The sequence below is a fragment of the Dufourea novaeangliae genome, unplaced genomic scaffold (genome assembly GCF_001272555.1).
Source record: "Dufourea novaeangliae isolate 0120121106 unplaced genomic scaffold, ASM127255v1 scaffold2, whole genome shotgun sequence".
NCBI classification, from domain to species: domain Eukaryota; kingdom Metazoa; phylum Arthropoda; class Insecta; order Hymenoptera; family Halictidae; genus Dufourea; species Dufourea novaeangliae.
The window spans coordinates 1,205,816-1,224,873 of NW_015373882.1; the positions used below are offsets into that span (position 1 = coordinate 1,205,816).

At 30.0% G+C, this 19,058-nt stretch overlaps 2 protein-coding genes across 2 annotated transcripts in view; both read right to left on the bottom strand.

Annotated features, from left to right (window-relative positions):
• LOC107186984 (P protein) overlaps positions 1-8,121 on the bottom strand; it is a 39,739-nt gene extending 31,618 nt beyond the window's left edge. The window contains exons 1-5 of the mRNA XM_015575006.1: positions 8,048-8,121; positions 6,333-6,441; positions 4,468-4,627; positions 3,878-3,952; positions 931-1,048 (exon numbers count right to left, since the gene is read on the bottom strand). Coding sequence (XP_015430492.1) covers positions 931-1,048; positions 3,878-3,952; positions 4,468-4,627; positions 6,333-6,423 — 444 coding nt within the window. The 5' untranslated portion in view covers positions 6,424-6,441; positions 8,048-8,121. The remainder of the gene's footprint in view (positions 1-930; positions 1,049-3,877; positions 3,953-4,467; positions 4,628-6,332; positions 6,442-8,047) is intronic.
• Positions 8,122-9,697: 1,576 nt separating this feature from the next.
• LOC107186239 lies at positions 9,698-18,315 on the bottom strand. Its single transcript, XM_015574104.1, has 6 exons — positions 18,195-18,315; positions 17,442-17,656; positions 16,725-16,826; positions 14,237-14,376; positions 13,285-13,752; positions 9,698-9,818 (listed from the first exon to the last, which is right to left on the bottom strand). The coding sequence occupies exons 1-6, from the start codon at positions 18,313-18,315 to the stop codon at positions 9,698-9,700; spliced, it is 1,167 nt and encodes a 388-aa protein (XP_015429590.1).
• Between the last annotated feature and the right edge of the window lie 743 nt (positions 18,316-19,058).

Here is a 19,058-nt window from a genome sequence, read left to right on the forward strand (position 1 = left end):
TATGAAATACAATTATTAATTATTATGATAAGTAATCTGTTATGTTTAACAATAAAAATGGTATTTAACGAAACTTTTCTATAAAAATGTTTTTTAAGAAAGAAATTAATACAATTCTGTTACATAATTCTACGTACGCTATTATAATAAGACATGTATTAGTTTAATCGTATTAATTATTAAAATATAATATGCGATATATACAGTGTGTCGTAAAAAAAATTAAAATAGTTAATAATTATGAAGGAGGTCCATATTAGTTAAACAAACACTCAGGAATTAGGAGACATTTAAATATCTACTATATCTGATTCCCCGCTGTTATAATTAAATTTAAGAATATCTTTTGCTGTAATACATAATATCGTATATTAGGTATTGTGTTTCGGATAACTTACAGATAATGATTGTTTATAATATACAAACTATAAAAATTAAAAGATTATTCTACCTGTATTTGTAACATTCTTACTTAGAACATAGAATTATTATTGGTGTCAAATAATCTCTCTTTGGAATGAATACAAAGTAAAAAGATTTTCTAAACGTTTCGTAATTAAAAGTTTCTGTTTTACAAGATTGTCGGAATTGAAATATTGTTCTGAAATGTTTGTTAGACTCATCATAAATAATGCATACTGTAAATGTATTGTAAAACACTAATCTTTGATTGTTACAAAAATTGTATTTTATCATTTTGGTGATTAACATTTTTGTTGTCGTAAAAGGAATTTGTTATTGCTTCGTAAAATACTAGGTATATAAATTATAATATAACTTTGTCTTTGCTTGAACATTTATATACATATTTTAATATGTCTAATTTAGACAGTTTAAGAATTAATCACCATTAGTATTAAAGCAAATCTGGATAATCGATTTTTGTGTAGAATAATGTTTTAAAATAAGAAATTTAGTAAACAAACTTACCGTGAATATTAACCAACAGCAGAACAAAACTGTTAATTTTATGTAACGATAATGTGGCTTCTGTTTAGTTTCCTGAGACTCGTTCAAAGTATCCGCGTTTGTATCATCGTCGTGCTTTCTAAAATATTGTATGTAGAAGGTATGAGAATAATTCAAAATATATTCGGTAATAATAATTACTTAATATCATATTACTACACTGTTGATGGAATATACAGTGTGCGTAAATAATAAATATTATCTAAAATGTCTCGTTACCTATTGGTTGTATAAAAAAACGTTTTAAATGAATTATGTTGCAATTAGAAGGGACTCATCAAATGGAAGCAATTTGATTTATTTTATATCTTATATTTTCTGAAATATCTAGGCTATCCTGAGTTTTTTCGGGGTCAATAAATTGGTTTTCAATGGTGCGTTGCTTCTTTATTTCGAGACATTTAATATTTTGCATGTCACCCTATTTAAAGATACTGTTAAAGGTAATAAGTTTGTTGTATGCTTTTAAGGTTCCAGACATGTTTTATTTTAGATTATATGAGCATTTTTAGAAATATTTTCTCAGGAAAACAATATTTTTGTTAATCGCAAATGAGCTTACATAATTTTTAAGAGTAATAAATTGCCAAAAACGTGACTAATACCAAATTTAAATTTATAATACTCTATTGAAATAGATTTGTTTTGAAATATAATTCAAAAATATAAATAATAATAGTTCTAATAAAAACAATGAAGGCATATTATTGAATGTAAAAATACAGGGTGGGGCAATAACTCTGTCCACTTTGAATATTGCCGTTATTTGTAATAATATGAAAAAATGTTGTATACAAAACTTACACAGTACAGAGGGGGGCATATTGTGACACAAACATTTACTGCGTGGGTGAAGGCATAGAGATGATTTCAAGGTCATCTCTATTTTTTTTAATGGAATGTTATGTTTTTTTTATCGCGATGTGATAGTCGGTGTTGAGACGATTTCAGTGAATTATCATTAAAGGTCCTGCAAGGTCAAATGTGGTAGTAAAATAAACTTTCTTACATTACAGGAGATGCTCGAAGTGGTGACCGTTTGCGTCAATGCAAAGTTGCAATCTTTGTATCGCTGCATATATATGTATATATTGATATGATTATTATATATAAAGTTATATATAATAATCATTCTACCATTCTATCCTCAAAAACGGGATCGGTTCGTGTGTAAAATGAGTGATGAAAAGAACAGTATATAGTGCGAAAAACCATAAACGGAAGTGCAAAAATAAGTGTTTAGAAATAAAGAGAAGAATTATGTAGTGTGTAAGAAATCTTTTTACGATTATGACATGGCAAAATATTATACATATAAGCCCTATAGTGTTTGTACACACATATTACGTTTACAATGTAATTTTATCAATGGTTTAAATAAAATGAATTTTTATTAAATTTTGTTTTACTGTAATAACATTTATCTATTCTCAACCATTATTCCTTACCTCACCTGTAAAACGTCTATGACACACGTCTATGAGACTTCTTGAAGCCATCTTTAAACCGTGTGTAGCATATCTTTAATATGTCTATAAGCCATATCTAATACGTCTATTAAAAACCTATAAGACAGCCTTAAAATGTCTACAAAACGTCGATAACACATCTGCATTACCTACGAAGACGCCTGAGTCTACAAGTCTCCATGAGACCGCTCCAACCTGTCTTTAATATGGCCAGTTAGACCGTTTTAAGACATCTTCAAGACAACTCGTTTTTTCACAAGACACGCTCACAGGCTCTAGATAGGCTGTTCACAGGATATTACCAGACGTTTGCAAGATGACATGAACGTCTGAATACAGACATTTTCAACACAGTCACAAGACATACGTGTGCTATCTGGGTAGCTTTTGATTATTTGACTGATACAGAGTAACGATTCTTTCTTATTTAGCAGAGGTATTAACGTGAACGGACGTTTAGTTTCATAGAATTGCAAATCGATTAGTATAATGCTTCAGAGTTAATTAAACACAGTTCAAGAAAAAAATAACTGTCTCTAACCAACTCTGAATTACTTTTTTTTCTTAAACCGTCTCTAACCAACTTTAAAGCATTATACTATGTAATCGATTTGCAATTCTATGAAACTAAACGTCCATTCATGTTAATAACTCTGCTAAGAATGAATCGTTATTCTGTTGCAGTCAAATAAACACAACTATGGGCAGAATTCAATGTGCTAGTACCAGCAGTTTTTCGCGAATATCTCGGAAACTAAGTAACTCCCCCCGTTGTATGTATAGGAAAAAGTTGTTCAAAATGTCAAATTTTACAACATATCCAAAAATGATCAAAATCGGAGGTTAGGCAGCTTTGCTGCAGTTTGACAGAAGTTTTAAATAAATTTAGTCGTTGTTAGAAATAGACTCAACCAGTTTAACACTAGAACTATGTACCAAGCAAGTCAAAATGACGTGTCAATACACTCTTACATCGACGATTAAAATGTTATGACAATATATTTTCTCAGATATTTTGCACCTTTATTACGATATGAAAGTGAAGAAATTAGTCAATTTCTAAATTTCTAAATTTTCAAAAGTTTTTCACGTTTATCCACCGATCGAAGCAAATATGCGTTTATCAACTGTAGTTCTAGTGTTGAAGGAACACATTTATGCAATGCCATTCAACAGCCACACTTCTTTTCACTATGTCATGAGAATATTGTATTGTATTGTTACTATAAATATGAAAAGAATAGGTCCATTTGTGGCTAAAACTAACTTTAACTCATTTTTTTCAAAATTGGATTTACACCAGTTTAAAAAAAAAACGACTTATATATTCACTTGAAATGTAGAACACCAAATCGAAACTGAATAAATATATTTCGAATTTCATTAACTCCATATGTTATCTAGGATAATTGAGACATTAATAGTTAAGATGTACTTACTTTTTAGCAAGTGTAGGATGTGTCTCAACAGACATGTTCACAATCAGACAATCTTCGTTCCTGGCATCTGATGATCTACTGAAACAAGGAGCTGTTAGTAATTACTTATTTATTCTATACTGAGGAATCAACTGTCGAAATATACCTATATGTATGAATTTATATGTTGTATTTAAAGTAACGAGTGGTTAATGACGTAAATATGTAATCCATATAACAGTAAAATAGCAATTTGCTAATGCATAAAATGTTAACTAAATTACAAATTTCAGTCACTGAACCAGTAAAATTTAACCTAGCGACAAATATATGAAGCAGATTTAAATGAAGGATACTATCAGAGATTCCGAAATAATATATTGGGATGGACATAATAACCCTGTCTCGTCTATTTTTATTCGAGTTTTTCAATTTGGTCAGACTCGAAAATTATCATAATTTTATAAAAGATATTTCGCTGAACATGTAAAAAAAATCTTGCAAGAAGAAAATTGTTAATCATATTAAGATCAAATAAAAATAGGAAATCTCTAAAACTTCTTAAATTCTAATTGTCACTGTGTTATGAATGTATTTATAGAAATACTGACTTTCCTTCTGTAGCTTGGTGGAATCGGTTGTATTCCCTCTGAAAAGCTGCCAAGCTAGGATCCAAACGTATCGCCGGTGGTAATAGACTCCAAACACGAAGTACTTTTTCGGGAATCTGGCCAAGTACTATTGAACTTGATATAGAAGACGGTGTTCCAGCTACAAAACGAATAAGCGTTACAGAAAAAGATTAAATCGTTCTGCGTGTAGTGTTATAATTTAATAGGTCGATACACATGAAATGAGCGACTTTATTTATAGGCAGATTTGTGATGTCACTTTCATGAAAATTAGTAATACTGCTCCTTGCTTTATTGGAAAATAGTACATTGTACTCTAATCGTTTCAAGGTACTATGTGACATAACAATAAAATCAATGATGTTAAACACTAAAATAAATTAAGGTAGAGTATCAATTTCAGTTAAATTCGGCCATTTCTTTCACGCGCATTAAGCGATGGATATTTAAGCCAAATTTATAAATAATCGTTATAAAATGCATGTAAATTTCTGCTAAAAAATACTATTTATCGATGACAACATTTGACGAAAAGATGCCAGTTAAAAGTATTACTTTTGAGTCATCTACAAATTCCGTGACATAATTGTGTAATGAGTTGTAACCGGGGTTCGATGTTTATATTACGTAAAGTAAACAAAGATAAGGTATATTGCGGTACGAAGTTAATATGTGTATAAGGAGCGACATCAAACGCGCGACATTCAGATGAACACAGGATGTTTATTATTATGATTTTACATGATTCCGAACACTTTCTCAAATATGGAAATATTTGAAACACATTAAACAATATTTTAAGGCAACGCGAAGTCTATTTAAGCATTATTTAGTCATCTTTCTTGAATAACTTCATTGCTCAATACTTCTGAAAGACAGTTCGAGATAGAAAAGTAAAATAATTTTCTGAGATTTAAAGAAGGCCAAGAGGTAAGAGTTTTATCGCATGCGCTCTGAAAATCTAAACATCACTTGACGTCCCTCTCTAACATATTGTTTAATGTGTTTCATACATTTCCATGTTTGGAAAAGTGTTTGCAATCTTGTAAGATCATAGTAATTAACATGCTGTAAACTCAAAAACAATTGAGTGTGATTTTTAACGGCTTCATAGTTCATATTAATAAGTCGTACGTATGCATGCATCGAATATTGAAATAATTTGAAACTGAAAGTGATCGGGAAAAGTTCATTACAATTGCGGAACTAGTATCCAAGAATACATAGAAAAAATCAAACATTATACATATGGGAACGGGATGCCCATTGGACGGTACGGTCGGTGTCGATTACGCGTAGCTACGACACTGAAATGTCGAGAAAAGCGAGTAATGGTCGCGTGGCGGTAAAACACCGTGTACACGTTGCCGACGGATATTTTCCCGGCCAGTTTGAATTAAAAACCGTTCCGAAACTTATTCTAGGTGGTTTCTTCTTCACAAATGTCTACAGAATACGATACTGTGTAGCAAATTCGTACTATGTAGGTAAAGAACTTTTTATAAAAATACAAAAAAAGTACATAGAAAATATACACATCGGCTCTATTTTATATTTTCAAGGCAATTTACAACCATGAAAAATTACATAATTTTATAATTATGTACACTTATGTATTCGAAAAACTCTCCTCTATTTTTCAAGTTTAAATTGAATTTTCTAACGTTTTTAGTTTTCACGTAATACGTCATTTTTGGTCAAAATCGTGTGTTTTTACAAAAAACTCATGTTTTTACAAAATTGTGGGAGATGGAGAAATTCTGCTTTTGGATTCGTTATCTGGACAAGAAACTCTAAGGATTTATAGATCATGTAAACACAATGATTATAGATATTTTACTTACCTGGGGTTTCTCGGCTGCACCGAGATCCTTTCCTGAGGAATATCGGTGTGAGTAAACCAGTGTCATTTTCACTCGAGTCGCTATCAGACATTGCGGCGTTGGTTCTTTCCTTTTAAAATTTGTTCACTTTAAACTAATTGTTACTGACTAAATGTGAAAAATACAGTACACTAACGCATGAAATTTTCATACATTGCCATGACCAGAGATATTCACTAGAGATGTACTACATACATATTAACTATTCGATATTTAATCTCATCTTTATAAATCAAATGTTTTTGCAATAAGGAGTCGGACGGTTACATTAGTAAATATAGAATAAGAACGATTTGATTCTATGAAATTATATAAATAACAAATTGAATAAATTGTTATTAGTACTTTACATTATAGAAAAAATGTAAGCTATATTGTATGTCGAAAACAATCTTCAATATTTTTTTCATAAATCTTGTTACTTAATTCTGAAATGGCAATTTGAATTAATCATATTACTCTGACTGTTAATTTCTTAATTACTTTCTAATTATTTAATTTTACTGTAATTTTTTTTTATTTTCTTTACTAATTTTATTCGCCTTTCTTTATGCGTTTTCAATTCCTGCACCTGATTAAGGCTACATTCAGAGAAATTGATCGTGTGCGGAAAATATTACACAATGTTGAACTGATTATTATTTCCTAATTTTTTTCAATAATTCTGAAATGTACATTGCATAACAATTAGACAGTAAGCTTGCTCTATAATTGTGTATCTCTATCGCAATTAACATTTCTTTTAGAATAATTAATTTATCCATCATATATTAAAATAAAGGAAACATAGACGTATAGAAGTAAAGTACTAATTGCAACAAAAGAATCGTTACACTTTATTTTTGATTTGTTGATATTAATTATTGACAGATATTAATTATTTCTGTAGTATTTATTGGTAAAGATGCAATATTTGCATCGATAATTCCTTTTAAAGAAAATATGTGAATGAATTTATGTGTATGTATTACTATATTTTTAAATACTCGTGCGTTAACCTTTGTAACTGTCGTATTATTACACTTTTCGAAAATGCTTTAAGATATAAAACACTTTAAACACAATTAATTGCTAAACATTTTAAACTTGTAAAAATAAAAGTAATATTATTATCTTCTATTCCGAGTTCGTAACAATGATTCAAGTTTCCAGCATTTCTATTTGGTTTGTAAGTATTAAATTTAAATTCTACACATCGTTAGAATCTATAATACTGTTGGTAAAACAGTAAAAGTATTAACTTCCTCAAGCAACGTTGTCATTTTCTTTATACGTAGCAGGTAAATGACAAATATTGTATTAACACGGTTATTCATAAAGAAATACATTATCGTAGGGTATGTATATTTACATATACTTATATATTATATTATATACCTATGCACACCTATAGATATTATACTAAAGCTTCCATACATGTATTTCTTACTTAAAAAAAATTAATCATTACAATTAGAAACAATATATATTTAATGTTATCATAAGGTCAACGTAAACATATGTCAATATGTATCTTAGAGTTATAATTATGTATACAATTTCTAAATACCTTTTAAATAAATTTATAATACAATACATGTATCCATTTATTAAAATTTATTTCATAAATAGTTTCTACGTATTAAAACTTGAGAAATTCTGAGTCAGAAATTTCACAATAATCGAATATTACTTACCAGGAAGAAGTGATACACAGAACTGTTAATCTGTCTTTGTAAACACAGTCACACTACATTCTGTAGGAGATTTGATGGAACAGGCGGTCTGTGGAGACGTTTCTCCCAGTCATTTGGGTTTTTGGTAGCGGCCGCTAGGTGGCGAGTTTTCTCGCAAGCGGTAATTAGAGCTTTTGGCTACTTAAGCGGCTCCGTCAAGGAGCAACCCAGGCGTGTGGTGTAGGGGTCGTCTACCATCGTCAGCTCCACTGACGAGGTTTGGTAGACGATTCCCGACACGAAAACGCCGCCACCTTTTTGATCCGCCTACAATCCACTCACTGGAATTTTACAAAATTTTGAATACTGTTAAAACAACTATTTACACGTGAATAGGAAATGAAGGAACGTGAATCTGCGCTTAACGTTCTACGAGTTTCACTTTCTACTACTCGTATGGGTCGAAGTCACATTGTCCTAACTTTTTATTTGTTTTCATTTTCAGTTGAAATTTGAAATACTATCAGCCATTCCATTTTGAAACAACAAATTATGTATTTCAGTACATGTATCGTGTGTCAAGATTTCGTACGTCAAGGAAAATTTACTAGTTGTTACGTTTGATAACAGTTTACGACGAAATGTAAGAAAGCAAAATAGATTATGAATATTTTGATTAATGTTACCAATAATAAACAATGTATAATTAACTTGTTCTACATACATTCTTTCAAATATTATATGTGATTTTTATCGATAGGTGTGTTTAATGAATTATAATATACAAATGTATGTTATGTCGAATAAGTGTCATGTATGTAACTATGTACGGGGTATTTACATATAACATTCAATGTTTTCATTCTGTAACCGTACATATTATTCGTATCTTGCGGTACGATTGGCGTAATAACACACGTATACGAGTCGCAGCCCCACTACCAGTCCCCGTCCTCCAGTGCCTGGTGGCACGAATCCGACATTTCTACAATATCGTTGTATAGAAATCACGGGATACGTAGGAAGTAAAGTAACTGGCCTTCAGAGATAAATTAAATGTAAAATTTATATTAAAAATGACAATAGTACGGTTATAATTCATAGACCCTAACAGCAAAATACTGAACAAATTTATTATAATTTAAATTTGAACTTATTAATATTATTTGCTTACTAATACATAATAGATTGTGGATATTTACAGTGTATCTGTAAGGTGTGCATATGAACAAAATAAAATAAAACAATATAAAATAAAAATTTTAACAAGAATTTATGAAATTTTTATTTTATTTTAAGCCGTAAATAAAAATTAAGTAAATTTTTTAGTTCATTCTATTTATTGTTTCACAAAACTGTCTACCACTTTCAATTTTATCATAAATCTCACAATTTCATGTTTCTCTTTACCATCGCTCATTATAATTTCGTTTTCCGTTACATTACCAAAATTGCATTTTATTTTAAAGTCAGTATGACATTACGTAACATATTGCACGAAAATGTTACAGTTTAATTCTTAGTGTCCACTGACTAAACGTTGCTAGATAATCGTCAAAAATATTGTTTTATATGGTAACAAACCAAATTATTTTTATAAATGAACGATTATTGTTATAATAGTAAACACTAAATTTCGGATACCTAATGAGCATGCTTATTATAATGAATTTAATTATGATTGTAGGCGGCATTCAGAAATGAAAAGAAAACAGCAGCATTGAGAGCCAATCCTAGGTACTGAATAGCGTGCAACTTGAAAAAGGTCTGTTGCTTCGTCCTTCTTGATTTCCTATTAACATTATATGTTTCAATTAAAGTTAGATATTTACTTGAATTAGATACTGTAAGTGTTATACATAGATAAGTGATGTTATTTTGAATGCGGAATCATTTAAATTCAAGTATGTGTACGGAATTTGTAGTGGTTCAAATTTATCCGGTTTTAAAGTTAATAAATGTAACTGAAGGAGGGTCGTTAGCACATAATTATTAACTCAATTGCTAATTAATCAAAGTGTTAAATGTCTTATGAATTAATATTTGTACCGGATAAAATGAATGAGGAAGTATAGGAAAAGTAAAAGAATTCTGATTTAAACGTTGAAATCGATGATTAAAGACGAAAATCAATGACGAAAAATGTTGCTTTCATTATCATCGTTAGATAAGAAGTTAAGAAAGGTTAATTATTCCAAGTACAATAAAATTTCGATCATCGAACCTGTGGGGAGACAAAAGTGCACAACTAACAGAATTTTCGACAACCTTTATCACGTGAAGCTTTATATATTTTAAACATAATAATACAAGTGGCCAGAAAAAGATACGTTGTACAAGAAAAGTTTACAGGCTACTTTTAGCTTCCAAACTTGAACCGTTTTCGGGATATGTATGTAATGTCAAAATGTGACATTATTTCAACCACAATATTTTGGTTATTTTTAAACGTGGAGTATTGATTTTTCTCTCAATTTGAAACTAAAGAAACGCTTTAACTACCTGTATAGACAAAATTTTGTTTATCGTTAATAAATTCAACGATAATTAAAGTTACATTTTTAAATGCTCATTTGACACTGTTCTCACTCATTGAAGGATCTTTTGAGTTCTCGAAGTTAATTACGTTCTTTTATTAATGATATTGAAATACTATAGAATAAAATTACTTTCTTTTTACATAAATCGATTCTTCTAAACATGCTGCGCAATAAAGTATTAAAGTATTATGTGAAAAAGTTAATGATTCGTGACATATTTTAGTGGCAAATGTCTAGCTTGGTTAGCATCTTTTATGCATTACGTGTCATCCGCAAGACAAGAAGCAATGAAATTGCCACCAATATTCATTCCACTAATAAAAACATTGCAACATTTTATTAAAACAGTATTATATACATTTTGCTTTCTGTGATGCATATTTTTCTACATGTTACTATAAGTAACTGTATCTTAGGAAAGCGATATCATTGTGCGCCACCCAGTATAGTACGACCGCCGCGGCGCGTGACAACTGTTTGGCTCTCGCGGCATCAGCACAAACCACGTGACGTATATCATGATTAACTTTATTTTTTTTTACATGTTCCTGAAATCGCTCCATCATTTTGATCTAGTGGTATTTTTTCCAAATTGATCCATGGGTGGGAACAGTGTCAAATGAGCATTTAAAAAAGTAACTTTACTTATTATTGAATTTATAAACGATAAACAAAATTTTGTGCATACAGGTAGTTAAAGCGTTTCTTTAGTTTCAAATTGAGAGAAAAATCAATACTCTATGTTTAAAAATAACCAAAATATTGTGGTTGAAATGATATCGTGTCAGCTGATTTCGTTGGATTTTTAAAAAATTTGACATTAAATGTCTCGGAAACGGTTCAAGTTTGGAAGCTAAAATTTGACATGGGTCATTCTTTCGTGGTTAACACAAATGCTGTCAATTTGAAAAAAATCGGTGGCTCTGACCGCAGTTTTGTGTTTTTTGACGTGGAATGGCTCGTTCGTATACGTACACGGTGGTTTTTGAAACTGAATTTTCTTGAAACCTAAGCATTTTTCTTTGTACATATGCAAGAACACACAACAATTTAGGCTCAGGCAGATAAACAAGAGAATAGAGGTAGTTGGTATGCGATTTCTTTATTCATATGTGTCATTACAGTTTAATAATTCAAAATTTGTAATCCAAGAATGGTTAAAGTTACACGTTCCTAGGACATTAATTTACTATAATTTAAAATACGTACGTAATTCTGCTTATTTCATGCATAGTAAGTGTCTGGGGTCTAATTCTCGACAAGATTGAATAGGCTGTGACTTCACCGACTTCGATGGAACCATCTATTGTTCCTGGCCAATCAACAGCGTATTCGCTCGACGCAAAAAAAATCCTTGAAAAAGATTCATTATTATAAGCTACTCTGTTCAATGTTCCAAGATTTATTGGTCAAAGTGTTCCAGTATGCATCGTATGAAAGATGGTAATGAAAATATTATCGTAGTCTGCTTTTGTCATAACATTTGAATTAATTATTTTTGCCAAATAAGTAGTATCGCCAGTATCGGCAGTGTCTCACCAGAAAGCCAATTGTACGGCATAATAAAAATTTGTCATAAACATTGATTCGTTGGATTTGTAAGAAAGTAATACGTATCATATGCTATTGAATAGCATTTGTGAAAGTCATTTAGTGTGTCCAGTTTGTGTATACACTAGGCTGGCCCTTAATTTTCAACATCCGATTTCTTTTGCCCCCACCACGTAGTAAGGTTCCATTTTATAAAAAAAATGATCCCCGAAAAAGTTTATTTCAATCGGACAACAGGAAAAGGTGCCGACCAGGCCTTTAAGTTTTGAATTTATTGATGTTTTTTGAGTTTACAACCAATTTCTCAAAAATGGTACGTCTGATCGAAATTTTGGACAAATAATATTAAAAGTGCGTTAAATTTTCTATAATTTCTCCCTATATAACTTTCTCGTATTCCCATCCATTCTTAAGATAATAGCGTTTGAATATTGTAAAATTCGCATTACGTACATGTATAATACCACGCTAATTTGCACGTCGCGCAGGGTGAAGGACAACAAATTTCTTATAAAAAATAGAGAATCCCTTAATTTATAGTATCGTAGCAGTGACGATAATCTTGCGTACAGTTTGCAAGACAAACTATTTGTGTTCCTGGTCTTTTATTAAATATTCATTGTCATCGGTCACTAACTTAACTGCTCTCTCTGCTGCGTCATTTACTACCCCTTTGCTTACTATTTCAAATCCCTGTTTGTAGGCATCTTGTTACAATCACGTTACAGGGTTTATATTTAAAAATTCCGCATTCATGTTAAATCTCTTAAAAAATACTTTAGTTTCCGCAGAAATCAAATATTCTAGTTCTTGTTCAGTCATTTCATTAATGCTCTTATAATATTGTTTGAACAAAATTTGGATACGACTTACCATTTTTGAAGAATTCTTTAAAAGCTCCAAAAACATGGATAACTTAAAAACTTTCGGATTTGAATAGATTTATTCTTCAAAGGCATTCGAATTTGAGATTTTTGAGGAATGAAATCCAAGTGTGGTTTCTATCAAAAATTAGACCGAGGATTTTTGGTGTTTGTTATTGTATGTAGTGTGGATACTTAGGGATGTGATCGAACTGAGAGCGGAGCGTGAGCGAACCGAGAACGGTAACATAAAGATGGTAATTCTTATTGTTTTATTGTATTATTGTTTAATCTATTCACATACCTTCCATTGGAAGTATTTGTATGTCTGGTATGATTGACGATGGAAGTTGGCTTCATAACACTCATAGGACTACTAATCATCCCTTGTTCATCTGATAAATCTGGATTCCATACTTTAAACTGAATGTATTTTTCTGCTTCAGTGGTGTCAAAGCATTTATTTAGGGTTTCAAAAAGTTCCTCTGTGTGAGGCGCAGAAGAATTCGATTGCGCAAGAAATCCAGAGAGCACGAATGCATTTGTGCCAGTATGCGTTGCATCGTAAGCGATGTTAAGGTTGCTATTGAGGTCCCACGTAGTTACAATATCTTTTGCGTGATCATTCCACAATGGTATTCTATAAGCGATTTTGAAAACTGTATTTTCACCCGAGGCATATAGATTATGAGTGTTTAACAAATATTCTGGCGGTGATTCGATGATGATATTTTCTATTGGCGGTGGTACCGCTAAAACTGCGAGTTCACATCTGTAAAAGAAATGAATTCATGATTATAATCGTGTATAACTTAAAACTTGTATTTGCGAACAGAAAAGGAAAAATTATGACGGAACTGTATTCATCAATTTTCTGCTATAAAACATTCTTTTCTTCTATGATTTGAGAGTTGTCAAGAGTTTTGGAGATAATGATTAACAGAAGATACTACAATATATCCTAATTATTTAACGCATTGAGTACACTTAGGATTTGCAAATATACGAAAGAAAATGAAAGTAACAAATTGAGAATAATTAAAATGTTTAAAAGATCGAAGAAAATTATATTCCATTTGGCTCATAGTTAATATTTATAACTCAATAAACAGTAGTAGGTAGCATTGTATTGTAATAAATAATACATGCAATATTGTGGTTAATTATTCCAAATAGGGTACCTGCTTTTAATTACACATTTTATTAAGATGATGTACACACTTAAAGCATAAATAAGGATCATAATATTAAATTACTTGAAGCGATTTTTCGCTGTTTCTACATACGCTCGATCGTCGTTGAACCGAACTTTTTTAACAGGTTCTACGTATCTTATTTTTCCACCGAGACGCAAAATTTCGTTCAGTAATACGTGTACAATTTTGATCATGCCATTCTACAAGTAACAAGGATGATGATATTAAGAAAACTATTGTGTATCTAAAGAAGCATATATTTGTATACTTTGTTCAAAGTGAAGTTTGTTATAATTAGTTCTACGTATTTAGTTCAAGTGATGCAATTATTTTCCTTTGACGTTATCTTTAAGCTTCACTGAAAATCATGGATGTTTTTTTTTAAGTAATAAATTCCGCTTTCATAGTATTGCAACAAGTTGAGAATAAATTGAATACCGTATGATACTCTGACCTTTAAATGATATTAAATATGACGTTAAAGAGGGATCTGTTTCTACCATTATAATTGTTTCCTTTGAACAACATAACTTTTCTTTTTGTCACTTTCTTTTACTTCCCAACCTCACAGAAAAGTGTTCTTTTTCTCATAACTCACCTTGTATATCTATACAATGTGTTAATTTTTTGCAAAAAATTGAGATAAAATTTCTTATTTACATATCAATTAACTGTATTATATTATTTCTGTTCAAATATATGATATACAGATTTTATTATATTTGTATTGTGACTTTTTTAAAATCAAATGCATGTAAATTAAGCAAAAATGTAATAAGTATCTTATTGTAATCATTGCTTGCACAAAAATGTGCCCAATATTTATTATTAGTACATATGATATACATATATGTTTACCAAAATGTAAAAATTCATATACTCGTTATTGAAAAATAACAAAAGAATCTTTAGATGCAGTTTACTGCCCACTCTATGAAAGCATATTTTAGTAGCAACTTGTTAATTGTTAATGTCTGCATATACAAAACAGAACAAATGTTATTGAAACAATATTTGTGACAGTAATGAAATATCAAGTTATGAATGGCGAGGAACTTTACCAAAATATTTATGTGTATGTATAACAGTTTCTGAAAATGCATTATATATACTTATGGTACAGTAAATACAACTTATTAATTGTACACGTACTTGTATAAAATATCGATTTCTGTCACCCATTGTAACCTTTAATCGATTAAAAAGGCCAGATGATCCATTTAACATGACAAGTAACCAAAGAGATGAAATATTATTCAGGTTTTCCATAGCTACAAGAAATATTATCTTCAATATAATAACATTACATTATTATCAGAAAATAAACATTTCAAATTTATACAAGATTGACGTAAACTATTTTCCTTTGTGTTTAGCGATATGAAAAAAATATTTAAATTAGTATGGCAGTAATCAATTTCTGGAGGGTGGAAGCGTATTGCAAATTTCAAGATCATCTTAATTCTTGTAAGTTGCACATCTGCCTATTTTTAATGCATGGGCAGGTATTCAGTCAATTTTAAGGATTTATAATATATGCATGAAAAAAAGCTAGGCAGTTCTAGACTTGTAGCAAATTCGTGCTAGGTAAAGAACTTTTCGTGAAAATGCAAAAATAGTCTATAGCAAATACCCACATCGGCTCTTTTTTAAACTTTCACGGCTATTTACAACCATTCAGAATTACACAATTTAATAACTAAATACACTGCTGTATGTAGGGAACTCTCTTCTATTTTTCAAGATTAAATTGAACTTTCTAGCGTTTTTAGTTTTCACGTAATACGTCATTTTTTGTCAAAATCGGGTGTTTTTACAGAAGCTCGTGTTATTCAAAAACTGCGGGAGATTGAGAAATTCTGCTTCCGGATTCGTAATCTGAATGAGGAATTCTATAAGGGTTTCCCAATGGATATTGCAGATTAAAAATGGTGTTGGACAGTGCTATCGTCTTCTATGTTTTCATATTAACGTTATAAGTTGATATTGACGGTGACTTAGATTATTTATTCATAGTAACATTTGTCCTTTGAAAAAAAAATGTTTACTTCTTCAATAACTTTTTATATTCCCAAAATCAGGGAAGATGTTAGAGATATTTATATTAAGTTAAAGTACATTATATAAAAATCGTTATTATTACAATTAAAATATATTATTACACTTTATATTGTTACAATTTAAGTAGAGGTTATTAAAGCTTATAAAATGTAGGTATATACTGTATTTAAGAATAAAATCGTATGACATCATTTTTAAAAATTATGGTGACCTTGAAATCTCCGATACACATTCAGCTACTTTAATATGGCCCTTTATAATACCATGCATTTTTCTTACATAGTATTTCTTTGTACACTTGAAAATAGTGGGTTTATTTTACACGAAATGTTATTTTCCCACTTTATTTATTTAAATCACAATGAATTTAAAGACTGAGTCGGTTGTTTAATCATAATTTGAATAATATCAGTTAATTCGAAATCAATTTACCACATGAGCTGCAAATAAATGCGCGACATAATGTACGTGAATAAGGAAAATAAACCAGTCTACGTAACAACTGTGCAACAGATGTTTCTGCGAGATGCTTTGCGTCTTCATGTTTAGTATAACTATTAAATCTCGGGTCCAATGAATTTTTCTCAACCTAAAACATAAGACTATATTAAAAACATTAAATATAATTAGAAGTTATGAATGACAAGTGGCTATACTATTCAATGTGAATACAGATATTATTAGGTTGTTCCGAAAGTTCCAGGCGATTTTAAGAGTAGAGTTTCAATATATAGTTTTCAATTCTATTTTATTTACAATTTCTTTCTATTTTTTAATTAAGTTGATTGCACCAGTTATACACAGTTTCGATTGTTTTGGCTAAAAAAGACTCGACAACCTGGTCTATATTCTAGATGAATTTTGTTTTCGACGTTTTTTCTGTGACTCAGAATATTCTGGTGATCTGAAAGAATTGTTATCTGATGGGATAAAGTCTTATTAATTGGGTAGATGATATCAAATTTTCTAGTCGAAGTAGTGTAATATTTTAAAAAGTTTGATAGAACGTAATGATATTAGACTTTATATTTGTTCATACGTTTCGTCAGTAAAGACCTCTGAAGTATTTGCTAAAGTGTAAAAGGTATATATAAAAAAAAAAGATAGATAAAACATTTTCTATCGTATACTTTCAATGTTTATTAACCCATCCCTTACTATATTTTAATCGGAATAAAGAAATACGAAATGTTTCTTATGTTACCAGTTGAAGAAAGTGATGAACTTCTGCTCCATAAAATCTAGGTAACTTTTTGGATGGACCGTACTTTGTGTACAGTATTCTTTTCTTAACATCAATATTTTCTCCTTCATTAGTGATTACATGGAACTGGTTTGTCAAGTCAGTTATATGTTCTTGCAATGAACTAGCATAATACGTATCACTATAATCTGGAAGTATTCGGCCGCCTACTTCTTCTGTTTTTATATGCAAATAAGTAAGTTATAATATTATCATAAGTATTCGCAAATTTAGGACCTGACAAAGTGTAGTAGTTTATAATAACAAATAAGCAGTTTACACGATTATATCAAAATGCAAATATCACTATTACAATATTATAAGTGTAAAAATAATATAAATTTCCCTCGTTATTTGACAGCAGGTTTTAAATGCCAAATTTAAAACAAACCGTATAAAAATTGCATAATTGAAAAGAAACACCTATCAGTGTAGTATACTGAATTAAGATATGTCTTACGATACTTTTAGTTTTTTAGATTGTATACGTACATATACAATCTAAAAAACATGTACTTAGCATATTTATATAATACAATAGTTAATACTGCTTTACTTATGAAAATATAACGACCGAATATATTACTTTATATTGTGATATTTAAAATAAAACTACTAAAAAATGTGTATTTGTAAAGTATACTTAATAAAATTATCCAAGTAGTTTAATAATCAATTGTTACTGATTTTTTGTTTATGTATAATGATAATTACTATTTGCCTCGATAATTAATACTTCTAACCCAGCTTTTCTCTTCAGGATATTGTACGCGCAAATAAGACCACTTAATCCTCCTCCTATTATTATAATATCGTAGTCATTGTAATCTTCCATAACAGAGTTTTAAAAATTATCGTCAAATTTTCAAGCTATACGTGTTATTACTTGAGTTTCTGTTTGTATAAATTGATTTATTGTAAAAAATGTTCTAATAAATTTCAGTCCTTCTTGTTCTTCGGCTTGAATTTGGCAATTTAAAAAGTCTGCGATATATGTACATATGATATGGCGTCTTGAAATTATGTAATTTCCAAAAGTTACAAAAAATTAACTTTCTTACCTTTTTATGTAATTTAATAAACAAGATTTTACGTACAATAATATTTGTAGTGTTACTTCTAATGTATATATATATATACACACACACACACACACATTAATTAAGTACAGTACAATACAGTGAATATAATAATTGACATTGTTATAAATTATAAATTATCTTTAAAATGTCTCTTTCAGTTTCATTTTCAAATATTTAAATTGATAATAATGCATGTCAGAATTTAGGGGAGACGAGGGAAATGTGGGCCAGTTAATGGAAAGTTAAGATACTTAATCATTTACTTGAAATATTTATTAGAATTGTAGCGACCTTGTCACTACCATTCTCCGAGTTTTAGGTAGTATGCGTGAGCGGCGATTTACCGGGTTTTTCCGGAAGGTCTTGCTCGGGGCTGGCTTTCGTCGATGTACCCATCTGGCAACCAGATTCGTGCAGGCCTACAGTTTTTAAAGTTAACAGTGAAAGTCAGCGAATGTTGTCACCATTGTTGGGTCATTTTTTCTATGTTTGTTCC